Consider the following 23,845-nt stretch of genomic DNA (forward strand, 5'->3'; position numbering starts at 1 on the left):
ATGCCACAGACTTGCTGGTGGTGATTTCCCCTTCTGCATCAGGAGGAGAAGGAACACAGGATGTAGTCTTGAGTGCAGGTCTTCTAACTTGGCCTTTCTTTTGGTCTGCTTAAATGGTTTCTCCACAGGATCTTATACTGCCAGAGGTTTCTGACATTTGCTGGATGAGATTCAACTTCTTCAAAGGAGGAAAAAGCCTCTTGCTATTATGTTTGGGATGTGGAACATTGGCAATGAGAATGTGTGCTTTTCTTTTTCTTGTGTTTGCTTAAAAACCTCAGCAGAGCATCTCACAGTTGAGCAAAAATCAAAATCTGTCCCTTTCATGCTATAAAGAGTCTGCATAATAATAGGTCCTGCCACTAGATTTTGTTTGGCTCGTGTTGAGAGCTCTGTGCATGTTGTGGATGATCACTGAAAGCACTTTAAATTTTTAAAAATGCTGTTCTTTCCTCCATCTTAAATGCAATAAACTTGTCATGTATTTGCTCCCATCTCTTTATGTGCCTGGCTACTCTTGGTGTCTTGGTGGCTTGGGAAATACGACAATGCAGGAACCCCTAAACCTGTTATCTGTGGCTTAGCCCAGAAGGAGCAGTGGCTGCCCTGGGGCTGGCTAGTTGGTAATAATAGATGGGCACCCCCTTACAGTAGGTAGCCTCTGTCTAGAGAGCATGGTAAGGCTGTTGCTGGCCCATCTGATGGGCTTGTTACTTGTGTGGCCAGTGTTTGGAAAGTCTGGCTGGCAAAGTGCTCAATCCGACAGCACTTGGATGGCTGAAGCTGTCATTTGCTGTATTGACATGATAGCATTATTTAAAATTAATCATAATGCAAAGTATAGTGAGTTTTTCACCTGGGGTCAAGGGAGAAGAGGACATTTGAGTCGCTTGTTTTCTTTCTCATGTCCCTCTGCTCAACAGCAGAGATTGAACTTCTTTTTCCTCATTTCTTAGGATGCAGGTAGCTAACAGGGCTTCTAGTTTTATGCATTTGGATATCCAGTTAACGCATGAATTACTCCTATTTATTAGTTGATTCAAATTTTAGCTTCTAAAACCCTGGAGAAAGTGGAGCAATCCTAACATTTATCTTGGGCAACCACTTTTTGCCATTTCTCAGCTTTCCCAGGGATGACTAAGGAATTTGCAGCTGTGCTTCGTGGCCAAAACACTTCTGGACCTAATTTTGAAAACACAGCGGTGTTCTCTTTCCTATTGATATAGGTATGAGAGCCAAAATAACTGCAGTGCAGCCCAGCCGAGGCTTGGGGAAGAGTCAAATATGGACTTCGCAATGTTTGTCCAAACATTTTTATTAAAACCACTTTGCTAGCGACTGTTCAGGGCTGGGTGTCTCTGACTGTCCTCTTTCCTCACCTGGGTGATCTTGCTCAGGGTTTGAGGTGGTCAGGTCATCATCCAGCTGGCTCACAGTCAAGAAGCCAGGGGCATTTTGGACTCTGCAAGGTCATGTAACTCCAATAGCTGAAACAAGATGTGTTGTGGTTTTGGCATTAAGAGAGGTGTGGGGCTCTGCTGGGCTTCTGTGGTATCTGCAGGATGAGGAGATGTGAATTCAGTATTCATCCTGTGTGGAGTACTGTGGGTCTGCAGAGAAAAGCCACTGGTGATATGTGTCCTGTTTCCTGCTGTAGATACTTGTAGAAGCTTCCATATGTCCTTGGGTATCTTAGATCTGGAGAGGAGACCATTCAAATGGTGTGGCAATTTGGTAGTTGTGTTTTCTCTGACTGTGGGCTCACACTCTGTAGCCCTTTGTGAGAATCTCTGAACGTTTCTGTGCTTCTGTCTCCATCTCTGAAATGGTGATGATATTTACATGACAAGAGTGATGTAAGATTTAATTTGTTAACTTACATTATTAGATGAGAGGCTCTAGAGAATCACAGGATATTGAATGAATATATGTTTGCTGTGGAGGAAAGAGGACTCCTTCCAAACTCGTGTCAGCTTTGTAACGAAGTCCAGCAATACCTTTACTACTGTGTGTTTTCCTTTATCCTTATGCCCCAGGAAATAACAATAGAGATGCAAGAGGTGTCCTCCTGCTTGCTCCTCTGTTAATTTTGTATTTGGAGATGAAAGTTGGAAATGGGGGCCTGGTCCTATGATAACATTCGGAGAAGGAAAGCAAAGTGTGCAAGGCCAAAGCTGACCAAAACCCTTACGCTAGATTTTTGATTTGAGGGGGAAGCCAAAGAACAAGGAATGATTAGAGAAAATTAGTTAATTGGTTTTCTTCTCACATCTCATATTTCCCTGCAGTACCATTCACTCTGTATGACAGTCATCCAACTTCACAGTGCCCCCTTGGAAAGACAGCACTGTGGTGATGTGCAAGAGAGTCAGCTAGAATGCCACTACTGTCTGCCCTTTGTAATTTCATAAAGCATGTGACTACGTAAAGCACATTGATACCTCTTCTTAAAATATCTTGTGTTTGAATAACACAAGAAGCTTGGAAAGACTTTGTACGTAAAATACACTCTGTGTGTTTGTGTCGGCGTGTCAACAAAGAATAGATAGGACATTCTTATATGCAGTTTAACCAGTAGGCTTTCTGTCCTAACTGCAGAAAACTGTTACCATCTGAAGAGGTTGCTTATTTGCAGGTCCTATCAATGTTCCTTAGTTTCTGGGGAGAAACAGTGTGTTTTTTCTTTAGTCTCCTCTTAAACAAACAAACAGAAAAAATGCAAGCATTGATGAGGGTCTCTTCTTTGTTGCTTTAAAACACTAACTGTGGGGGAGACACTGATTTCTCTGAGCATCAAAGGACTTTTTTTATGTCAGAGTCAGTTGCTGTGTATTTGTGCATGAATAAACATGGTGATGTTACTGTTTGAAAGTAAGTTACTTACAGGTTCTTGGTTAATGCGATCAAGAGTGATGTCCTGTTTCCTTTGCAGCTGTGTGCTTCCACGTTCTTCTAGAGATGGCTGTTAAATCAAACAAGGCTAATAATGTGTCTTTAACATGGATAACACGAGGAAAAGGGCATTTTCCATGCATTGCTAGAAGACATTTAGCTCTCTCCTCCTCACCACTCTCCGTGGTTTATCTCTGCAGACTGGTGACACCATGATGTTTCAGTTGTTGGCAGCATAAAGAAAGTCTTACAATTCTATGCCTGTGGCATCCTGGAAATTTCTGGGGAAAGTTTGTTTCTGACATTCTTTCTAAAACCACATTTAACTGGAGATGACAATTGTTCATGTTCTCAGGTTTGATCATGTAGATAGATATGTAAAAATCAAGAGCACCACAGAACTGTACTAGAGTCCCGATGAGCATATGTGTGGGGTGATTTTTTTCTGAGGTTGTGGATTTCCACTGAAGATGAGTTTTCAAAAATGTTTATGAGACACTTTTCAGACTAGCCATAGCAGCCTCATTATTATCCATTTTCAAACTCTTATCTCTGTTATGTAATACCTTCCTTTGAATGTAGAAATGTCCAGCTTATTTGTGTATGCAGTGTGTTTTTCAAATACACCTTTGGCCAAATAGGCTTATATACTTTGCAAATGTATGAAATATTTTGTCTTTTATTTAGATGCAGGTTACTTAGCTCTGTTTTCTGCCTGGAACTCAGGTGGGTATTTCTTTTAAAGCATTGATTTTTACCAAGTCTTTTGTGTGGGTGAGAAGAATCCTGGGATAATCTTAGTTTACACATTTTCAAAGAAAAATGCCGCTGTAAGTATGCACTGTATTAAGGGTCACGAGGTTTGTTTAAGCCTGCAACAGAACCTGGAGAGCCTGAAAATCTGTAGACACAGGAAATACCTCTCAGTATTAATATGAAGCAAAGCACAAAGCTCCCAGGTAGATGAAATAAAGCATCTGGGGATTGTGGAGACCAGGTGCAAGTGTCTGGTCTGTGCTGTTAGAGGCTTCCTGAGACCTTGGACCATGCACTGCTCCCGCTCCCAGCTGAGAGGCTGGGGCATTGCAGCAGACACTCTTGCACCACTGGTGGGATGTAAGGACAGCAGAATGAAGGCAGAGGGAAGCTTGCAGCGTGTGGGGCAAGCCGAGTGACTCATCGTGGAGCCAAAGAAATCCAGCACGTACAGCGGGTAGCTCACAGGGAAATGTTGAGGTCATGGGTGTGCCCTACATCTGGCACTGCTTGAAGGCTGAGACACCTGAGGTGGTGCTGCCAGGACATGCTGCCTTCACTTGGTATTCTCAGACCAGAATTACCTTTAGAAGAGTGATTCCTGATTTTCATCTCTCCCAGGAGAGTGAGTAGAGACGGGGCTATCCAGCCGAAAGCTGGTTTGTGTGAGATAATGGTTCAGTAGAGCTGAAAGAGGAGGGATGCTGTGCTATCGCCCTGGAAAGACTGTGGCCAGCTGGAAGGGGTTTTGCTGGGTTCCTGCCCCAGTCCCATTTATATTTTGGCCCACGGTGGTTTTTTCACATGCAAGGATTGCGAGCAGGATCTGGAAAAGGGACTTTTCTTTTGCAGTGGAAGAACTGGGAGTATTTCCTTCCCAGAGTTCACAGAAGCCTATTAGGTAGGGTGTGCTAAGAGGTGGGAAGGAGAAGTAAAGAAAGATTTAAAGTAATGTATGTAATGCTCTGATTAAATTCTTTAACCACTAAGCTGTTACATAGAAGTTTCTCTGTTCTCCACCCCTTTTTATTTTTTTCAAACGTGACTGCTGCTGTGTTTCATGTGGGAATCGTCCTGGCAGGAGTTCCCAGCTCCCTTGGGGACATGGGTGGAGAAGCACTGAGTTGGAGGGGGGTGTTTGCCAGGGCTTAGTTGTGAGCTGGGTTGGATGCCAAGGACACTTCTGAACATGTCTGGGAAAGGGACTTAGAAGCGTTTACTGGGGAGCTTCAGTGCTGGAGACAGACACTCCTGCGTGCTTCTGGTGACTTCAGCGTTGCGTGTTCCCAGAACACGTCCCTGTAGGTGTGTTTAGATGTTCCTCTGTGCTTAGGAATTCTTGAAGAATCATCTTGGGCACTTATCTGCTGACTTTCTGTCCAAATTAGCAGGTTTAGGCATTATTAAAAATCCCATTACATACCTTCTTGAGACTTCACATGTGGCCTTTGCTGCCGGAGTTCTCTGTCTGGGAAGTGGAAGTAATACCATTGCTGAAGCATAACCACAGTGGAATTTTTGGAGACTGATATGTTAAGTAATAAGAGGTGGGATATTATTACATGGGAGTCACTTAGAAGTGGCTGTCTTTACCTCTCTAGACTGTAAGATGCTTGGGGCAGGGTGTTATTTCCCAAGACAGTTTTGTCCTCGTTTTGCCTCCCATGTGTGTTCTGCTGTCTTTTCCATCCCAGCTGCAATTAGCATGCTCCAGTGATGTGCCTTTCGGCAGTAATGCAGTCAATGCTTTAATTTGTATTAAGGAGGCTTGTCCCTTGGTAATCTGTCTTCCCAGCCTCTGTTCTCCATCTGGAAAACAGGATAATACTATTACTACTTTTTTTTTTTTTTTTTTTTTTGGTAGGATTCTGGGAGGAAAGATGAAACTACACAAAGAGCTTTCTCACGTTGTGTAGTGTGTCCCTATCTTCTTTCTGCATGCCCCCTGGCAGGGACCAAGGGTTTGCCCAACCCTTAAAAAATGCCAGAAATAGGGCTTATTCCCATACACCAACTGGCTGCAGCACAGTGGGATCATGTGTCTCTTGTACAAGTCATTTTATTGTCAAGTTGAAGAAAATGTAGGTGTTGATGAAGCCTTTCATACCTCCTGGTTCCAGGCAGAATTAGCCTGGGATAGGCTTCTGGTGTAGATCTCAGGTACCTTAATTTCCAGTCTCCTCAACTTCATTGGAATTACTACCTGTCCATTTTTTGGCAGGGTCTGCAACCTCTGCAACCAATTTTGGCAGGGTCTGCAACCTCTGCAACCAATTAATTGGTTGCAGAGGTTGAAAGAAGATAATGGCAATATGAGTTGTCAGAAGATTAGGCAAACCCTCTTAGTATTAAATAGAGAGGATCACAGCTTTGCTTGAGTCTTAGCACATCAATGCCCCATGTGTGAGAAACTGTAAATGTAGTTTTGATGGTAAAAGGCAGTTGGACATTGAACAAAAATACTAGTCAGAAGGCTATTTTAAATACAAAATAGAAGAAGAGTTTCATATCTGATGTTTTTCACTGAAATACTGCTGTGCTTTTCCACCTTCTTGAAGCAGTGGGACTTAGAAAAAACAGGTCACTGTCTCTATGTGAGCATCACGTTGCTACTACCTTTCTTGGTAACTAATTTTGGATGCAGAACAGCTGTGAAGTTAGTAGGACTGTAACAGCTCTTGGTGCATAGTCTACTTTGGTCTGTGGAGGTGGAGAAAGCCTCGTTTACAACTAGATCGTATGGGCTATACAAAGGTTTTGCAACAGATTTTGAGAGTAATTTTGTATAGCCAAGGGTAGCACTGGCAGAAAATGACATCTGTTTTTAAAACTTCACTTAAATGTCCTCACTTAAGATAATGTGTGGTTTGTGGTGCATGTAGATGGTATCCAGGAGTGTGACTGAAGTATTCAGAGGTGTGCTTTGACCACCTTTGAACAGACTCTCTCAGGTCTTGCTGACTGAGTAGCCTGGGAGTCTGGAGGTCAGCAAGGGTTGATTATGTTGAGTATTTCTCGGTCAATTCTTCAGGTAGTTTAAGGGAACTTCTGTTTTGTGTTCATGAGCTGAAGTTATGCCTGTGTTGGCAAACTCGATGCAACAAGGTTTGATGACTGAAAATCCTATTTCACTTTTCTTTCCTTTGTTGTCACCTATGCCACATGGTATGTTATAATAGTGAAAAGTGACTTTTTCGATAAGGAAGTCAGTCACTTTAAATTGCCTTCCCTTTATATTAAAGGTTAATATTTTCCAACTTAATTCTTTTATCTTCACTGAAGCTCACACAAAGAAAATCCAGTCTGAGCTATCCAGTAGTCATCAAACCTATTTCCCTTCCTCCTCCCCCTGGCTTTTTCCATTGTCTTTGTGAAAAACAGACAGTGATTATTCACGAACAGGTTTGCAAACAAATTGTAGGTAGTTCAGTGATTTTAAGGTTTCCCTGTATTCTGGCAAATTTCTAATGCAAACAGAATCGCACAACTAAGTCTCTAATTGTCATGGGAAACTACTGTTATGAAAGGGAATAATTATAATAGTTTGTGCAAAACAGACTCTCATAAAACAGAATAGATACAACCTTTGTCTGTTTTTGTGGGTAAAAATATTAGGATTTGAATAAGTGCTTTTCATATAAACACTTGCCTGAAACCTTTTTGATTAAAAGGGTGGAGAGATTACAGACCTAGCTAACTAAATATGAAATTAACAAGCCCAGAGACTGCATTTTGGTAAACCATAGAATTACTCCGTGGCAAAAAGCCACATATCCATTAAAAAAAAAAAAGAGAGAGGGAGAGGGGGAGGGACACATGGAAATGTGGTTTTGCTGTCTGTCATGCTGTCTGCTATAACTGAAAAATATACATTGTTTTGAGTCATTTTCTTTCACATTTTTGACCACAACATTTAATTACTTAATCTGACCACTGCCAGGCTAGTAGTCCACCACTCATTTTTACCAGTAAGTGTTTATTATTCTGAATTCACTGCACAATTGCGCCTGGGTGATTTGGTTTACCAGATGATCTAAGCAGTGGCTGCAAAGACTAGTTGAAACTTGCAGCTGAAACAGATCATGATGCTAACTCGAGAGGTGAAAAGGTTGTTGTGTGGTTGATAGGAACATGTCTTGGTTGCAGCATAGTGGAGGAAGTGAAACAGAGTGCCTTCCCATGCTGAGAGGAGTATCGGTATATGTCACAAGACGAGAGCAGCTTGCCAAGAGCGCTGCGGTGTGGTTTGCTCTTTTAACTGTGTTCTTGTTTTCTGGCTTAAAGGAGGAAGGTGTTGAGTACTCACAAGAAGTCTAAGCATAGAGGCTTTGGGTGTCTGAGACTGCAGTTTTCTCTGCGCTTCGAGCTGGCAACAGATGGCATTGATAATGAAGGGGGTGATCCAGCATTTGACTTTATATCTCCTTCTGTGGGTTAACCCTAGGGTAAACTGGGTCTGGGAATGGGATTTGTATTTAAAAAAAGAAAAAAAAAAAAAAAAAAAAAGGAAAAAGGAAGTTTGGGTTAGTTTCAACTTGGATAAGTTCCTGGTTTGGTTCACCACATATCCAAGAAAAGGCTAGCAGCACAAGGGTGGGTTGAGCAGGAGCAGCTGGATTAGAGGATCAGTGGCACATTTCAGTGCCTGTTTTTACACCAATTCATGTGAAAACCACAGTGAAAGCCTTCTGTCTCCAAAACAGGTACAGCGTAACTGGTGAGAGCACTGCCCATGTTTCTGACCCAGCTGTCTTTACAGGGGCGTCATGGGTGCTGAACTGGACTAACTTTGTGGAGGAATCCAAAAGTGACGATGAGAACACATCTTAAGGCAAAACACGTTCGTGCTATTATCACATGGTTAATCTGTTGATAGAATTGATCGTTTACCCCTTTGATGTACTTGCTTTTGACCTATTTCCCATGTTCTAGATGTTTTTGTTAAAGTCTCTGTATGCAGAATGATGAGGAGCACATTTAACATATGGCACATCTTGAGTATTTGTCTGAAATTAATGCAGTTCATAGGAACTCTTCACATAAAGTGTGATCTCACAGGGAGTTACAGCACTGGAAGAGGTTTCACAGAACTTACATTTCTCCACCAGAGAGTTTTCCTTTGCTCCATACCTCACGTCATGCTTTTTACAGCGTTTTCTTAAATTTCATGTTTCTTTAAAAAGTTATGTTAAGTTGAAATCCTTCATGGATAAAAAGTATTTGAAAACTTCTATAATGGTGATTTAATTTCAAGATAAATGTAATTTAGTGTTGCTTGACTCAGAGTCTGTCCTGGCAGGAGTTTTACTGGGGAAATGCCATTCAAATGAATTGAATATGAAGATGTACTTAGTGTATCCAGCTGTCTTGGACAAGCGAATTTCCTGGATGTATTAAGCATTCATGTCTTACAAGTGTCTTAACATTTGCTTTGCAAATGTGTCCTCTTAGAAGGTTAAAAGGCGTATTGTAAACTGCCTGATTATTTTAGATGTACTTCACTAGCGAAACTACCACTTGTTAGATATTCACATTTTGAAGGATAAAATTACCTGTTCTTTTCTAGTCCTCCTCCACTTAAGAGAAAACTGGTGAGTGCTGCAGGGAACTCTGGCTGCAGAAATGCTGAAATCCGAATAGAGTTATTGTCAGCAGAGGTAGTTATGGTCCGCAGTGATTGAAATTATGAGCCATGACAATTCATATCAATATTTTTTCCTCTATAGGAGTCAGGGCTACAGACTGTTACTCTGTTGTTGCTCGCAGAAAAGCAGCATTTTGCTGCAGCAAGAATCCTTTCCTGTTAAGCTAATGGTGGCACCACGTTTTACTTAAAAAAAAAAAAAAAAAAGTTGGTACAAAGCAGTGTTGTCTGAGTGGCGGCAGAGATGTGTGAACTGCTGGAACATTCAGTGTTTCACTACTGTGTGAATCTACTCAGTGTGCCGGCTCCACGGTGCTGTCCCACCTACACTGTGGGCAGCCTGCCCTAGAGAAGAGGAATTAGGATCCTGCTGGCTGTGCCAATGTGTGTGGGGTGAGGTGGTGAAAGCCCCAAGCCGCAGGGCTGGTGGCAGTTCATCATCTCTTGCCTGTCTGCAGGATGCCATGGCATTGAGGTTCTTGGCTGGTAACTTCATTAGAAATGTGGTATCGTCTCATCATCTCAAAACATGATGAAATCAAGAGTTGGCACCTGAAGTTGAAATTTCCAATTATGTTCCGAATAAAAAAAACTTGTGCTCTACTGTACACCCTTAGAATTTTATATAACTTTCATTTGTCTATTGAGTGTTGATTAAAAAAAAAAAAAAAAAAGAAAAAGTTCTCTATAGGTGGGAAAGGGAGAGAGGTATCTTAAATGTAATCAGATTCTGAGATAATGTCTTGATTCCAGAGGAAGGAACTTGGTAAAATACCTCCAAGCGATACAATAGAACATCTATTTATTTATCTTCAGAAAGATTTAACAGGTATCATACTTATACAGGGTTTAAAAATTGGGATGGTAACATGCTTCATTTGGATATGTGTCACTGCAAGCATCGAAAGTGGATGTTTGATTATAGCATTGCTTTAAAATCCACTGCACTATTCTTTCTTCTCTTTGGGGGGCATAATTAAAATTAAATGTTTTTGTGTACTGGCTTAAGAAGGGTAAGATTTTTATCTACTAAATTATGTCAAATACCAAAGTTTGTTACCTTAATGTACGGAAATTACATCTGAGTATTGCTCATTTTCATAATAGAACAGGAAGGTGCAGTGGAAAATGAGTTAAAATGTTGTTTCCTTTGCATAGACTACTTTTCCTTAAGTAAACATTTTTTTTTTTCTTCTTCTTCTTCTGAATTTCTTAACTAAATGATAACTATCCAACACATAGTGTGAAATCTTTGGGCAGGAAGAAAAGATGAAGGATTGGAGACGAAACAAGACAGTGTTGGAATTCTTGTAACCAGACCCAAGAAATCTACTGCACAAATCAGTGTGCTGATTCCTAGTATTTATCATTTTAGAAGCAAACATAAACAAATGTAATTATAAATGAATTGAGCGGGCTTTGGGCTCCAACATCCATGATCTGCAAGGATGTGGTAGCAAAGGCAACCAGAAGTGGAGGACAAGTAGTAACCATATTCCTGATGCAGAAATGTGGGTTCCTGGTCTCCAAATGAATTTGAAAGTGAATAAACTGAGTTCAGTAGTTAGCTTTTTTGTTGTTTGTTTGTTTTGTTTTGTTTTGTGTTTGAATGGAGACTTGCTTTTTTTTTGCCCTTTTTGTAAGTTTATTGGTCAACTTTTTGTAGTTCATTGAAACCTGGGCCAGCACAACGTTTGCTGGAAAAAATAATTTTTATTTTTTATTTTTTTTGTCTGGAGGAAAGCAGAAATGTGTTGACAGTGGTTGCATGGAGTTGGTGGTCAGGACTGGACTTGTACAAGCTCATACACATAACTGGAAGTCTGGCACAATCTTCATAGTTCTAAGGCTTGATAGTGTATCAGCTTCTTAGTGATGACATTGGGAGCATACTGCTCCAAAGTAAACACTGGAACTGGAGAGTGGAGGTCAGATAATGGGGGCCTATTGCTTCTTCTGAATGTTTTCTTTCTTCTTTTTTGTCTACTTGCAAATGAAGGGCGAGTGTTGGTGGGGATCAGGAGTGAGAGCTGGGCACTTGAACCAGCTCTAACTATTTTGTGGAGGGAAAATGATTTTAGTGTTTCTTTTGTGTTAACACTTGAAAAGAGCATCGGAGTCCCCTTTCCTGAGCACTGTTTGTATAAGTTTTAAAAGCATGGTTTTGTCTGAATTAACCTGGTAGAGGCATTCAGCCTTTTGCTAAAAAGCTGGCTGCTTAATATTTTGCCAGTGCATCTAAGGACATCCCAAAATAACGACAAGTCTACTGAGAACGGGTTTTGACTCTCACCTTTCATTGGTTCTTTATGATGTACAGATTGAAACTACTGATCAGCAGTATTTCTCTTTGATTACAATTCCTTCAACTTCTGAGAAACAGAGTATGAACTTGTGATGTAAATAAATAGGGGACTTACTGGACCCGATTAAATGAAACTGTGCATTAAAAGCACTATATCTATGTATTTTTATGGCCACTCTGAGGTTGACTCATGTCATTTCCAGTAGGTACGGAAGAACTGTGTTCAGACTGTTTGGACGGATGTGTGAGGGGAAGGGTCAAGCAGTAAGAGAGCAGTGATGGTGCATGTTCCATCATTTCAGCTGTTACGGGCAAACGTTAAAATGGAAAATTCTGACCTAATTAGTTATGAGATGGACACAAAAGATTGAGCTCAGAGCTCAAGCTGCTTTAGTGGGATGCCACAGGTTTATAAGCTTAAAAAAGAAAGAAAGCTTAAATAAGCTTAAGAAAGAAAAAAAACACAACAGCTATGAAGTCAGATTCCTTGAGATGGTGGAGCAAGCTGGAAACTTCTCATTCTTATAGTATGAGGCCATATTTTACAAAGTCTGTAATCCTATGAAGTGTCCTGTGTGAGGATTGCTGGTAAGTGGTGGTATAGTACCTTTCAGGGTACTACAGTGCTCTACTGATGTCTTTCCTGAAAGACTGCCATGCTTCACAGTGGTCCCTTCTTACTTGTTTCAGTCTGCTTTTTGGGCTGTCTTGGAAGAAGGGAAGTTGAAGCCAGTTTCTGTCGTTTTAAATTCCATTTGCAACCTTTCTTCTGGATGCTCTGCAAGTATTTCTGGCATGGCAAGACAGGATGCAGCTTGCTACCTAGTGGCAGCCTGAACTGAAGATGAGACACTCCAGGTAATGTGTTTCTGTGTCGGTACTTGCTGGAAGACATTGATATTAACAATAAACATGAGTTCCTCAAGTGACAGGCTTGAAGCAAGTTTATGTTACCTCACTTGATTTTCTTTTTATTGTCTTAATCATGAATGGTTCAATATGTATCTTTTCTTGTTCAGTTGAGGTCCATGTCGTTCTTGAGACATTAAATAAAAGCTATGTCTTATCACTTCAGCAGCCCACATATTGGGATATATGTTAGTAAATTGATTTTGAAAATTCTGCCACTCTAGTCTATTGCTTATATTGCTGTCCTCAGTATTTTGTACAAAATAAGCACTTTAATTTATTAAAGAGTAATTATCAAGTTTACAGTACTCTATAGGCTTAGTTGCAATGTTTATAAAGGAGGTTGATTAGGAAAGTGAGGGGAGGTAGGTATGTGTGTTTATTTAGCAGGATCTTGTTGCATTCAACTCTCTAAGTACATTTCATACAAATAAAAAATAAATCTTCTATTGCTCAAGTTTAACGAAGAAGTTTTCTGTTTAATGTCCCTCTCACTAGAGATCTTTGTCCTCCATTCTCTTTGAGTACAGGACTAGATTCTTTGCATCTCTGTTTCCAAACAACATTCCTTAATGGCTGAAGAGGAATTTTATATTCAGGGCTTGCAATATTTTCTCCAGTTCCATAGAACTGGAGTAAGCACTTCCAGACAACAGTCTGTGATTAAAACAAAACACATTCTTCTTTATGAAAGAAGAGTTAATTTTCTGTGAAATACTAAGATTAGCTTTTTTGCTCACTTTATTCAGAATCGTGATATGTCTCATACAGTGTAATAATGTTTTTTCTCTCACTAATTTGTGAAACACTTGTTTAGATACTATGGGTGTGTGCATGTGTTCTTGGTAAGCACTTAATAAACTAGATTGATCTTTTTGGCAAAGGCTGCATTGTGTAAAACAAATTAAACCTGAAATAACAGTTGTTTCAGATTATTTTTCTGAAAGTGTAATTGCATATATTCTTTTTCCTACTGGCTGCTGAAATGGGTTTCCCAATAGTGTTTTATTATTCTGTTTTATTTCAACAATACATATATAGTAGTTTTGTTTCCATTCCACTGACAGACCTACAGCCTCCAGTGGTAATTCTTTACCAGCAATTTTTTATAATTGTAATAACTATGGAACTTCATGAAATGTAGTGGAAATATTTTTCCTGAAGTTTATATACTATAAATAAAATCCCAATTTTGCTTTTTTCTCTGATAAAAAGGAATGCAAATGGAGATTTTTAAAGCAACAAATGGATTCTCAACTCTGTACGTGTTAGAACATTTTTGAGTATTTCAGTATCTGAAGTTTATATGACTCTTGCTTCTCTCTGAGGCTCCAATTCTGTTAAGAATTGGGACATATGCTAAAATACTTACCAAGGTACTTAAACACGTTCCCATATTTTATCATGTGCTTAAGTCCAATTCTTGCTGTGTGCTGCAAAGGTGAATTGAACTAAGTCCATAGGTGCTACCATCAGAGGAATTTGGGAGTGTGGTGGTCTGTTGTGTTCTCTCTCATGCGTGCAGCCGGTGGCTGCTGGGCAGCAGTTGTGCCATGAGCACTCTGACACCAGTAACTAGCTCTGTTCTGGGTTGGGCTGCCTCATGGGGGCTTCTTCTGCACAGCCTTGCCCACAGGCTTATCTGCTGAACATTTTTCGGGAGTACCCAAGTTTTCAGAGGCACTTGTGTATTTGAAGGTCAGATTTTTAAATATACTGGTCTGTGTATGTAGGCAATTAAGCATCATTTAAATACTGCTCCCTCATTGCTTTGGTCAAAAAGATGTTGGCTGAGCTGTGGAATTAAGCAGTTGCTCTTGTGTTGTATCCTTTTAATAATTTTGAGGCACTATTGATTGATACAGGTCCTCATTCCTTTACATGGGTCAGATTCAGGCACAATTATTTTGTTATCATCTCTTTATATGCATACCAAAAACGTAAGGGAAAACATATTTATTAACATTATAGTTAGGAAATGTTTAACCATTCATTTAAAGAAAAAAAAGCAACAATGTAAATTGTTTTGGAGAGCTTAAAACTGTTAAAATAGTGTTTTTTCTTAGGTGGCTCTCAGAGGGAGTCAAACAATACAAGCTTGTGTTAGATAAGTAAAAAGACAATTCCAACTCGAGCCTTCGCTGCCTGCCTCTCCCTCATCCTTTCTGCTTCCATGCTGGTGTGTTTTTATGCAAAACCAAACATCTTTTGTGTTTAGGGAAAGGAGTAATAGAAGTGTCGGTGTTTGTTAACATATTTGACAAACTATGGCAGCAAAAGCTATCCTTTTTATATTTTGGCATGAACAATTGCCCTTTTATTGGGCCATTAATGCTATTTCAGAGCATCATGCTGTATCCACAGGCAATAATTTAGCAGCTGTTTATCAGGAGCTTTCATAAAGCTTTGAATAGTATTATAACATTCAGTAACCCTAACAACAGCATTTCAGAATCTGTGCCGGTTTAAATGGGATATCTGTGAATGTAGTTGTTCAGGGATGCGTGACCCACATAACCTATAAATTTGATTGGAAGTTACAGTGCTGGCATAGGCTGATGGATAGCAGATTAGAGCCCTGATTAACCATGTGATTCACAGGCTGGGAATATATTGTCCTAAGAAAGATTCATCAGATGCAATCAGAATTTCAAGTGGTCAGATGAAATTCAAATGCTCTCTGTGCTTCTTCTTTTTTTTCCTTGTGCTTTTTTTCCTTAGGTTGCCCTCCGTTATTTATTTATTTATTTATTTTATTTCCAATGCTGAAAAATACTTCTTTGATGAATCTGCTCCTCACCCTAAAGCTGTCTGTCTGTTATTCATCAGAAAGCAGGTCGCAGTTCAGTGAGCAGAAGAAAAGATTTTAATAGAAGCTGTGCCAAGGGCTGTAATGCATCATTTTAGGGCCCTAATTACATTACAATGACAAATATCAATGGTGACAACAGCAATAACCTACATCCTTTAATGGCTATGCTGGAAAAGGAGTTTGGGCGCTGCGCCATTAGATTAGACTTGGTTTCAAAACATAGGCCATTAGAAGTGTGTGTCCAGCATTATTGGCCGATAACTGAAGCCCAGTGGAAAGGCCTGTAAATAAATGATGCCTCTCTAAAGCTTGGTCCCATGGGACAAAAGAGGCAAAATTAGATGGCCGTGGAAGCAGCAGTGTTTCCGAGGCAACTTTAGCTTTCAATGTGAGGAATTGGCTGCCTTATTTTATGAAATCATACTTTTTCCTTCTCCTGCCAATTAGGCTGATCGTGAAAAAAACATTGGTATGACATCTAAGAGAAAATAGAAGGTCTTAAACTGGTATTAAAATGTATATTTTTAAAAATCTCTGTCAACGTGGAAATGTAAAGCAGACTTGTGTTTTTGTTTTGTCTCTTACTTTGTACATTACGCCAGTGGGAGTTTTCAGGTCTTGTCTAATTGCGGTTGTAGTAGGCCTACCAAGACGCTAGCCTGCATTATCAGTGTCTGCACCTTCAGATCTTAGGGTGTCCTTGTGAGAGATCCACTCTGACTAGCTTTAGTTGGTTAGCTTTTTGTTACATTGCAGTTGTAATAAGCACTTGAGCGCGTTGCTGTTGGATTAGTCTATGCAGTTAATTGCAAAAGTGCCATGGCAGAGGATACTTTGTATTTACTAGATTAAACTGTCTGTTTCAAGTTTTGTTTTGTACATCACTTACTTGTGTTTTTTTTTTTTTTTTCATATTAAGCAAAAAACAAATACACAAAAGGTGTGTTTTGGCTCTTGAGTTGTTACGGTTTGAGATCATTGGTTTAACACCTAACACTGAGCAAGGCAATAAGAAAACATTCTTGCATCGCTGAGTGTTGTTGTGTTAACTATTCAATTCTGGACCACTGGAAATGCTTACTGCAGACAACATTCCTCAGGCAAAACGAACAGTATCCTCAGGCATCCCTGCCATCTTTACACTTAAAATAATAAGCATTTGTTTAAAAATGCCTTTCACATTTGACGGTTTGAGTACACAGCATGCATCAGGAGACTTTACTGTTAAAACACTAAACATGTTTCATGTCTTTTTTTTAACCATGTGTTCTCAGCTGCTTATAAAGCCACTTTGAATTCTCAGATCATACAGCTTTCTGCCTCTGATAACCTGCTCATTGCTATAAGCTGACAAATGTGCTGTGAGCATACAGCTTGCCCATACTTTTTGCTATAAATACTTGCTGATGGCTAAAGAAACAAATTGTTGGTATGAAATTACAATTTAGAGAAATTGTATGAAAATTTATGAAAGAAGCAAGTTCCCCTTAAAATTTTGTATGCTGCTTTGGGCATCATATTTCAGTCCCAAGCGCTGAATGTCCCTCTGCCATTGAGTCCAGCACCTCTGTGGGGTTTCAGAGTAGCTGGAAGAAGGGTGGACTGAAGTGCATTTCAGATGCTTTTGGCAACACTTGTAGGAACATGAACATAACGTAAACCTAGGTGAACTTCATCTGCAGGCCATGCTTTTGACTAGTTTGTAAAGAAGCCTCTGATTTTTTTCTTTTCTAAATTTAAGGACTAATTGAAGTGTAATTAAAGTCTTCCCAGCAATATCTGCAGGCACTGGAGGGCTAATGCTGAAGTGTAACTCTTTCTGGAATATTTTTGAGATTTTTGAAGACTTCATCCTTGAATATTCAAGAATAGGTCAGTGTCTGTTTTACAGTTCTCAATGTCTGCTTTGGAAACAGCAAGAGGCATCCAAAGACAACTTTCTGAGAAAATTGAAATGCGGTTGCTTTATAGTCAAGCCCCAAAGCATTGTGAAATAATAAAGTGGATTGCGTATCCTTTGTGAAGTCTCCCCATCTCTGGCAGACAAAAGCAGATCATGTCTTTTGAGGTTGTCAGACTGCACAATGTGTCATGTCCTTCATAGCATTTGTGCATGTACCTGGCACTTTCTTTCCTGTGATCTGTGATCTCCAGGGCCAGGCAGTCCATGTCTCAGTCGAGCTGTACCTCTGCAGACCCTCGGTGAAGTCCCGTTGCTTCTCTGGGGTGTTTCCTTGCTGCATGCTTTCTTTGCCAAGGAGCAGAGAGGTCTGCTGAGTGCCATGCGAAGTGGCCTACTCCCAGAACTGGTGTTTTGACTCACTCTTCATCAGGTGGCTCTATCACTGCCTTTTGCATAGCAGCACCATGAGATGATGCGTACTACTTATTACTGATCACTTCCTCCTTTTGCTTCCCTTGCCAGGACCTTGTAGTAGTTATTTTTGCTCTTCAAAACAACTGTCTTTCTGCAAACTGCTCTGAATTTTATTGAAGCATTAGTGCTGCAGGTGGTAAAATTCAAGTGTACGCAGAACCACACAATGAGGAAAGCTCATTGCCACAGGAATTGAAGACCATTTTAACAAGGAAGTCATCTTACTTCTAAAGGCTGTGCCTAGGAAGGGCTTCTCAGCTCTGTTGTGACTGGTCCAGCAGGTCCCATAGCTAGCTGAGAACTATGGCTGAGGGATGTCTCAGCATCTCCTAAATCCCTCACTGAGCTCTTTTTCTTCTCTGTACATTGGGCCAGGTGCTTTCTCGCTGATTCCACCTTCCTGCATGAAAGGATCCCCACTGTTCTGTACCCTGGTGCAGCTGATACCAAGAGGTCTGTTCAGGTTGTATAACTGCTCGTATTCCATCAATGAGTTTGAGTTGTCCAGCTGAAGTGAGGAGTAGTCTTTTGCTGAGCATAGCCAAGGGAAAAGTCACCTGGGGACTGTGTGGGAGGTGTGTGTAGTTGTGACAGGCATTTTATGTGTGGAATTTTTTAGGAGGAGTTGTTCCATAGTGAGGAAAGCATCACTTCCTTCTTATTACTGCTTAAATGGTAGGCCAGAGGGACTCCAGCTTGAGTCACAGACAGCAGTGCTTTGGTGTTTTCTCTTTATGTGGAAAAGCCTTTGAGAGCAGGACATGTAGTTTTCTTTTTGGTTTTAAGGCACTCAGGAGATTCCTTAGGGGAAAAAAAAATGTGGCTGGGACCCAAAATTTGGAAATGACTGAATTAATGGTGCTTGAACTACTACAGCACAGGTACTTTGTAAGAGTGCGTTGTATTACAGTCTACAATTCCTTAATCAAATATTGCTTCTCAAATAATGCAGTACTAGATCACAAAGCCTTTCTGGCTGAAGCTTAGACACACACATCTCGTAGCTCCCTGTATTGCTTAATGTAACAAGCGGTTCATAAATCTCAGGATGAAATAGCAAACACTGTCTATTTAAAGGAGTATTTAGGTTTTGCATTGTAGCATGTCTGATATTATAGGCATGTGTAGACCTTTGAAATCAGCAGATAATTTAGCTTTGTGATGAACATATTCTCAAGTGTCATTTAAGGTGTCTATGCTTGCTGGTAAAACAGAAAACGTCCAGTAGATGAATGTCAAACATGTATTAAAATGCATAACTTTAGTGAGATGGGGACTTGCATAAATCATGAAGATCAGTGAGAAGATGCTGGGACAGTGCAACATTGAGATTGATACATAAATAACCTATGGGAGTTTAAATGGATTTTGGAGAAATGAAGAAATTGTATTGAGAAGTAGCATGTGTAAACACGAATGTGTCACAGTACGCACAAGGGGGCAGAGTTAGTTTCATATGTGCCCTTACCTCCAGCATTCCATGTCTTCTGATTATGTAGCTGTCTAACTGTAATATTCCTTGTACACGGGTTTATTTTCTGTGTAGTACTGTCTTTTTTAATGTTAGTTCTGGGCCTTTCTGTTCTGTCGGTTCATTTCTAAGGTTGTGCAATTTAAGAGACTGCATAGCAAAAAGGCCAGAGGGGTTGTTGATAAAAGAAGGAAGCCCAAATTGCACAAGTTTATATGTCTTTGTCACATGCTTAGTGATTTCGCAAGAGGAAGAGCATTCTGTCCTACTGTATAATGAAGAACTGGCCCTGGTTATAATTTATTATAAGAAAGTTACAATTTATTGTAAGGAAGTCTACATCACTTTAAATATTCTGTCACTAAAGCTGTAATTCTTGTGTTATCTCTCCAAATCTCCTCTGTCTCTATTGAGATTTGCAGATTAGATACACAGAATAAGAATTGATCTGCAGTGTGGAAATAAAGCATCATATATTATCCGTTTCTGATCATGATTATGGTCTGTATCATGAAAGTAACTACTGTTAACCTTGGATTTGATAATGGCAAAAATATGATACAATTATGTAAGAATATATAAATACAAATTTATAAAATATGTGTAAAATTATTATCAGTGAAGTTGTATGTAGTATTGCTAATGTTCTCCCAGTGTACATATAGAAATATTTGGTTTATCTGATCCCTTCACTTACAGTGGCATTGCTGTAATTTGAAATGATACTTCCTTTTGCCTTTTAGGAGAGATTTTAGTGCAACACACGGTATTTTGTTTTTCTTTTTTGTTAAATCTCCTGAAGAGTCTTTCCTTAAAAACAAATGTCTTTGTTTATATAATGAAAATTAACTTCTCTTTGTATTATATGGAAGTTCTAAACTGTAGAACTTTTTAGCCAGAAATGACTGTCTGCTAGGAACTATTAAACCGGCTCCCAAATGCTTCTGCTAAGCTATCCTAGCCAGAAGATGGCTAGAGATGGATACAAACAAAAATATGTCCTGTGCTCATAGATAACAGTTGCGTCTGAGAATTTATATAATTAAAACTTCTTTCTTCTTGTCATTTGCAGGCAGAAATCGTCAAGAGGCTGAATGCTATATGTGCACAAGTTATTCCCTTCCTGTCCCAAGAGGTAGGTAGTAGTCTGCACTGGTACTAATCTAAACAGTTGCCTCATCATATCTGTTATAAAAATGGGACTTTGTGTTGAGACTGTTCATTTATGAATCTCATAGTGCTTGTAGATGACTTTCCACTGCGTTGTCCTCATTGTAACTTAATTATCCTCTCCAATTCTATTATAATATCATTTAAATGTGTTTATGAAATGGAGAGTGTTGTAATGTGTTAAGCAAAATTTTAGTTGTTTAAATACTTTGCTGTCACACACAAATGCAGTTTTGCTCACAATTCTGACGTTGTCAATCTGAAATCATAGGGTAGCTTGCAAAAACGCTAGAAAGGCATGATTTGTGCTACATTCCTGGCAGCGAGCTTTAAAGTTTGGCAGAAACTTCTGTTTTGGTGAAACAAGTCGTGGTGCTCAACAGAGTAGACCTACAAATGCAGCTTTTTTTCTGCCTGTTTTCTCTCTGCATCCCAGATTACTTATTACCGTAAATCCTTTTATGTTTTCTGTGTATTTGGGGAATATAGACAGAAGATTGAAACTCACTGTGAGCTAATTTCTCTAAGCACTAATTTTCTCCAAATTACTCTTTGTCAGTATTATCCCGAGTGCGTGGTAGATACTTGGAGGGGCACTGGGATTTGGGGGAGTTGGTTGGAGCTAGCAAGGGAGCCTCAGAGCTGCAGGTATGTGCAAAGTGAAATGGCAGCGTGGCTCATGACAGGAGATGTCAGGTGCGTGATGGCTTCCCCTGCCCACCCTACTGGGGGAGAGGGACTGGGAGGTGGGGTCTGCCAGTGCCCGCTGGTGCGCGTCTGTTTAACGTGTGGTTTCGCTTCAGTAGCTGAGAAGTCAAAGCTGAAAGCTGTATTTCTTTGTGTTGCATACATAAAACATCATATCCGTGCCTGAGAATATGCTAGGGCTCTTTCCACCACCTTTTCAGCTGCTCCGTAAAGTGCCATTGCATTTCAAGAGAGCTGCTCATCCTGCTACATACCAGGGGCCGTGTGCTCCACGCCAGCATTCAGCTGATGCTGCCTGTGTACATGTGCCCGTGTCTGAAACGAGAATGACGCTATCAAAACTAGGACCTGGCAGTGTTTGTGAGTGCAGCAGTGCTCCTTGCCTATAAAGATGGGTTTGTGGAAACTAAATGATGTGTAATGATCTAGTTAGATTGCTGGGGGACCAGAATTCAAGTGCTGCATGGATCTAAAATGGGTAACTGTTGATTTTGTACTTCAGCTGCTACGGAATTGCTGTACTTCTAGTTAGGGGGTTTTATTTGCTGCTCAGGAATAACACGGCATATAAAAATGAAGTGTAAAGCTGATTCATACTCATGCTAAAGCAAGCATGAAAATGTCACGATTTTGAAACAAAGGCAGGGGTGAGTACTTGGCAGGCAAAGCTGTGATCTTGGCAAAGGCACACGATCAGTATTTCCATGAGACATCTTCTCCTGAGTATGTGATACAGTGTTTAGAAACTCTGTACCACTAAACTACTACTGGTACTGCTATTTTCAGATGAAATCCTAAGCAGAACTCTGGTACACAAGCAAGTTGCACTGCTCTGCCTGTCTGCTTCCAGAACCTAGCCTGTTTTCCTGGAGCGGGTCTGGTTCTTGCCAGGGAGTACATCTGAAGTGAGATGTGTTTTTTTCACAGTGACTGCTAAATTTTGGCCTTTGGCTCTGATTTTGAAAGTGTTAGTGTCTACCCCATCTATGGGGAATGTTTTTTTTGTTTTTTTTTTTTTTTTTTTTTTTTTTAAAAGACACCAAAAAAAAGGGCAGTGAGGTTTTGAGCTTAAGTGTTAGTGGCATCCCACATAGGTGAGCACAGACTCTCTCCTTTTTCTCTGCTGTTTTGCATCATGCTCTTCTCGCTGGTACTAAATCACCCTGGAGTCATTCTCCTGAAAGCTGGTATTGGTACAGTTTGAGTGCATGTATTAGAGAGAGGAGGCACTGTGATGGCTTCACATCATGCTTCTTGCTTTTCCTCAGTCAATGTGAACCTTCCTTGTGATGCTCACATGTTGTAACTTTTGAACTATAAGCTAAAGTCTCTGATTTGACAACCTCCTGGCCATCAAGCCAGGCATGGAGAACATAATTTTAATATAATCATGAACTTAACCATTTCAGTGGCTTTCTCACTAATATACTTGTTGTAAGAACTATATAGATAGACAACAGAGATGATGCGGATTGTAAATTTAGTAAATGATGTTGTCCTGCTTCTGTCATGGGTACTGTACTGTTCAGTAAGGGCTTAAGCGCACTATTGTCAGTATGCTTTGTGACCACCATTTTCTTTTTTAGGCTTTAAATCAAAGCTTTTAGTTAAGTTTTTAGATCTGAAAACAATATCTCTTATGGTTTCTGTGCTAGTGAGCCTTTGCTTTTCAGAACCATGGCCCATAAAGTTTTCTTCACCTGTTTGCATGTCTTGTTTACCAAGTCCTACATCTGCTTCTCTGTGCATGCTCTGTGATGTCAAAGCTCTTCAGGCTACAAAGGAAATGGAGAGGTCAAGAAAAGTTCACAACTTCAGCATTTTTACATGCATTAACAAAGACAAAAGGGAACACTTCCAAAAAGGCAGTGTACACATTTGTCTTGCTTGGAGGCAAACGTGTTTTTTAGTTCATCTAGCAAGAAGGGAGCAGGGCTAGACAGCAAAGAAAGATTGAAACGGGAAGTGCAAAAAAACTTTTCACGTTTCTTGACAGTGCCACCGCTGGTGATAGTTTTCATATCAGGGTTAAGAAAATACTGGTGACTGCATGACTCCTATAAGTACAAACACTTCTTAAAATCAGGTTATTTCGGCAGCATATGCTGACGAGACAAAAGAGAACTGGTCTCCAGTTTTGAGTGTTCTGCTAGTCTTGGTTTCTATCTAATTTGTATCTTTAAGAAGTGAGAGTCTTAATGGAAGCCTCTTTATTTCATCATCTAGATTAATAGAGAATTGAATTGCAGCATGCTTTTGCTGTTTATGCAGTTTGCATACAGTCTAATTGTGGAATAGTGGCTGAAAAATGTGATCAGACTCCTTTGTATTGTGCCTGAGGGAAAAATGAACAAAATACAGTGGTTACATGCACTGATGGCAACATTATTGCCTCATAATAGCACCAGGTTAACTTGTCTTATTGCTTGTTAACTTTGTAAGGAATCAATGGCTTGCGATAACTCACTTAGAAGTAAGAAGTCGTGGCCAAAATCACTAGAGATCTCATGAAAAGGATGCAATTACAATACGTCACCCTACTGTGCCTTACTGCCTGCTTTGTTTCAAGGAGCAATCCAGTAAAATATTCAGGAAGTTCTCCAGACACAAAACTTGAGTTAGTTTTACAGTGCTGTAGATTACCTAAGTATACCTTGAAAATAAATTTTTTAACCTGCCTAAATATGCAGTCAAGTGGTACCTTGTTTTTACGTTGACTCCAGCTTAGGAAGACTGTAAAGAATATCATCAAGAAAGACAAGCTTCCCATTTTGATAAGAAAGAATGACTTTGTGGTCGGG

The 23,845-nt window shown here is 40.0% G+C and overlaps 1 protein-coding gene across 2 annotated transcripts in view; it reads left to right on the top strand.

Annotated features, from left to right (window-relative positions):
- Nucleotides 1–23,845, top strand: part of LOC311427490 (transducin-like enhancer protein 4) — a 97,928-nt gene that overhangs the window by 11,938 nt on the left and 62,145 nt on the right. For both annotated transcript variants that reach the window (XM_084504891.1, XM_084504892.1), the window contains exon 5: nt 20,239–20,301. In XM_084504891.1, the coding sequence (XP_084361017.1) occupies nt 20,239–20,301 (63 nt within the window). The remainder of the gene's footprint in view (nt 1–20,238; nt 20,302–23,845) is intronic.

This window comes from Aythya ferina (genome assembly GCF_964211825.1).
Source record: "Aythya ferina genome assembly, chromosome: Z".
Taxonomy (NCBI): domain Eukaryota; kingdom Metazoa; phylum Chordata; class Aves; order Anseriformes; family Anatidae; genus Aythya; species Aythya ferina.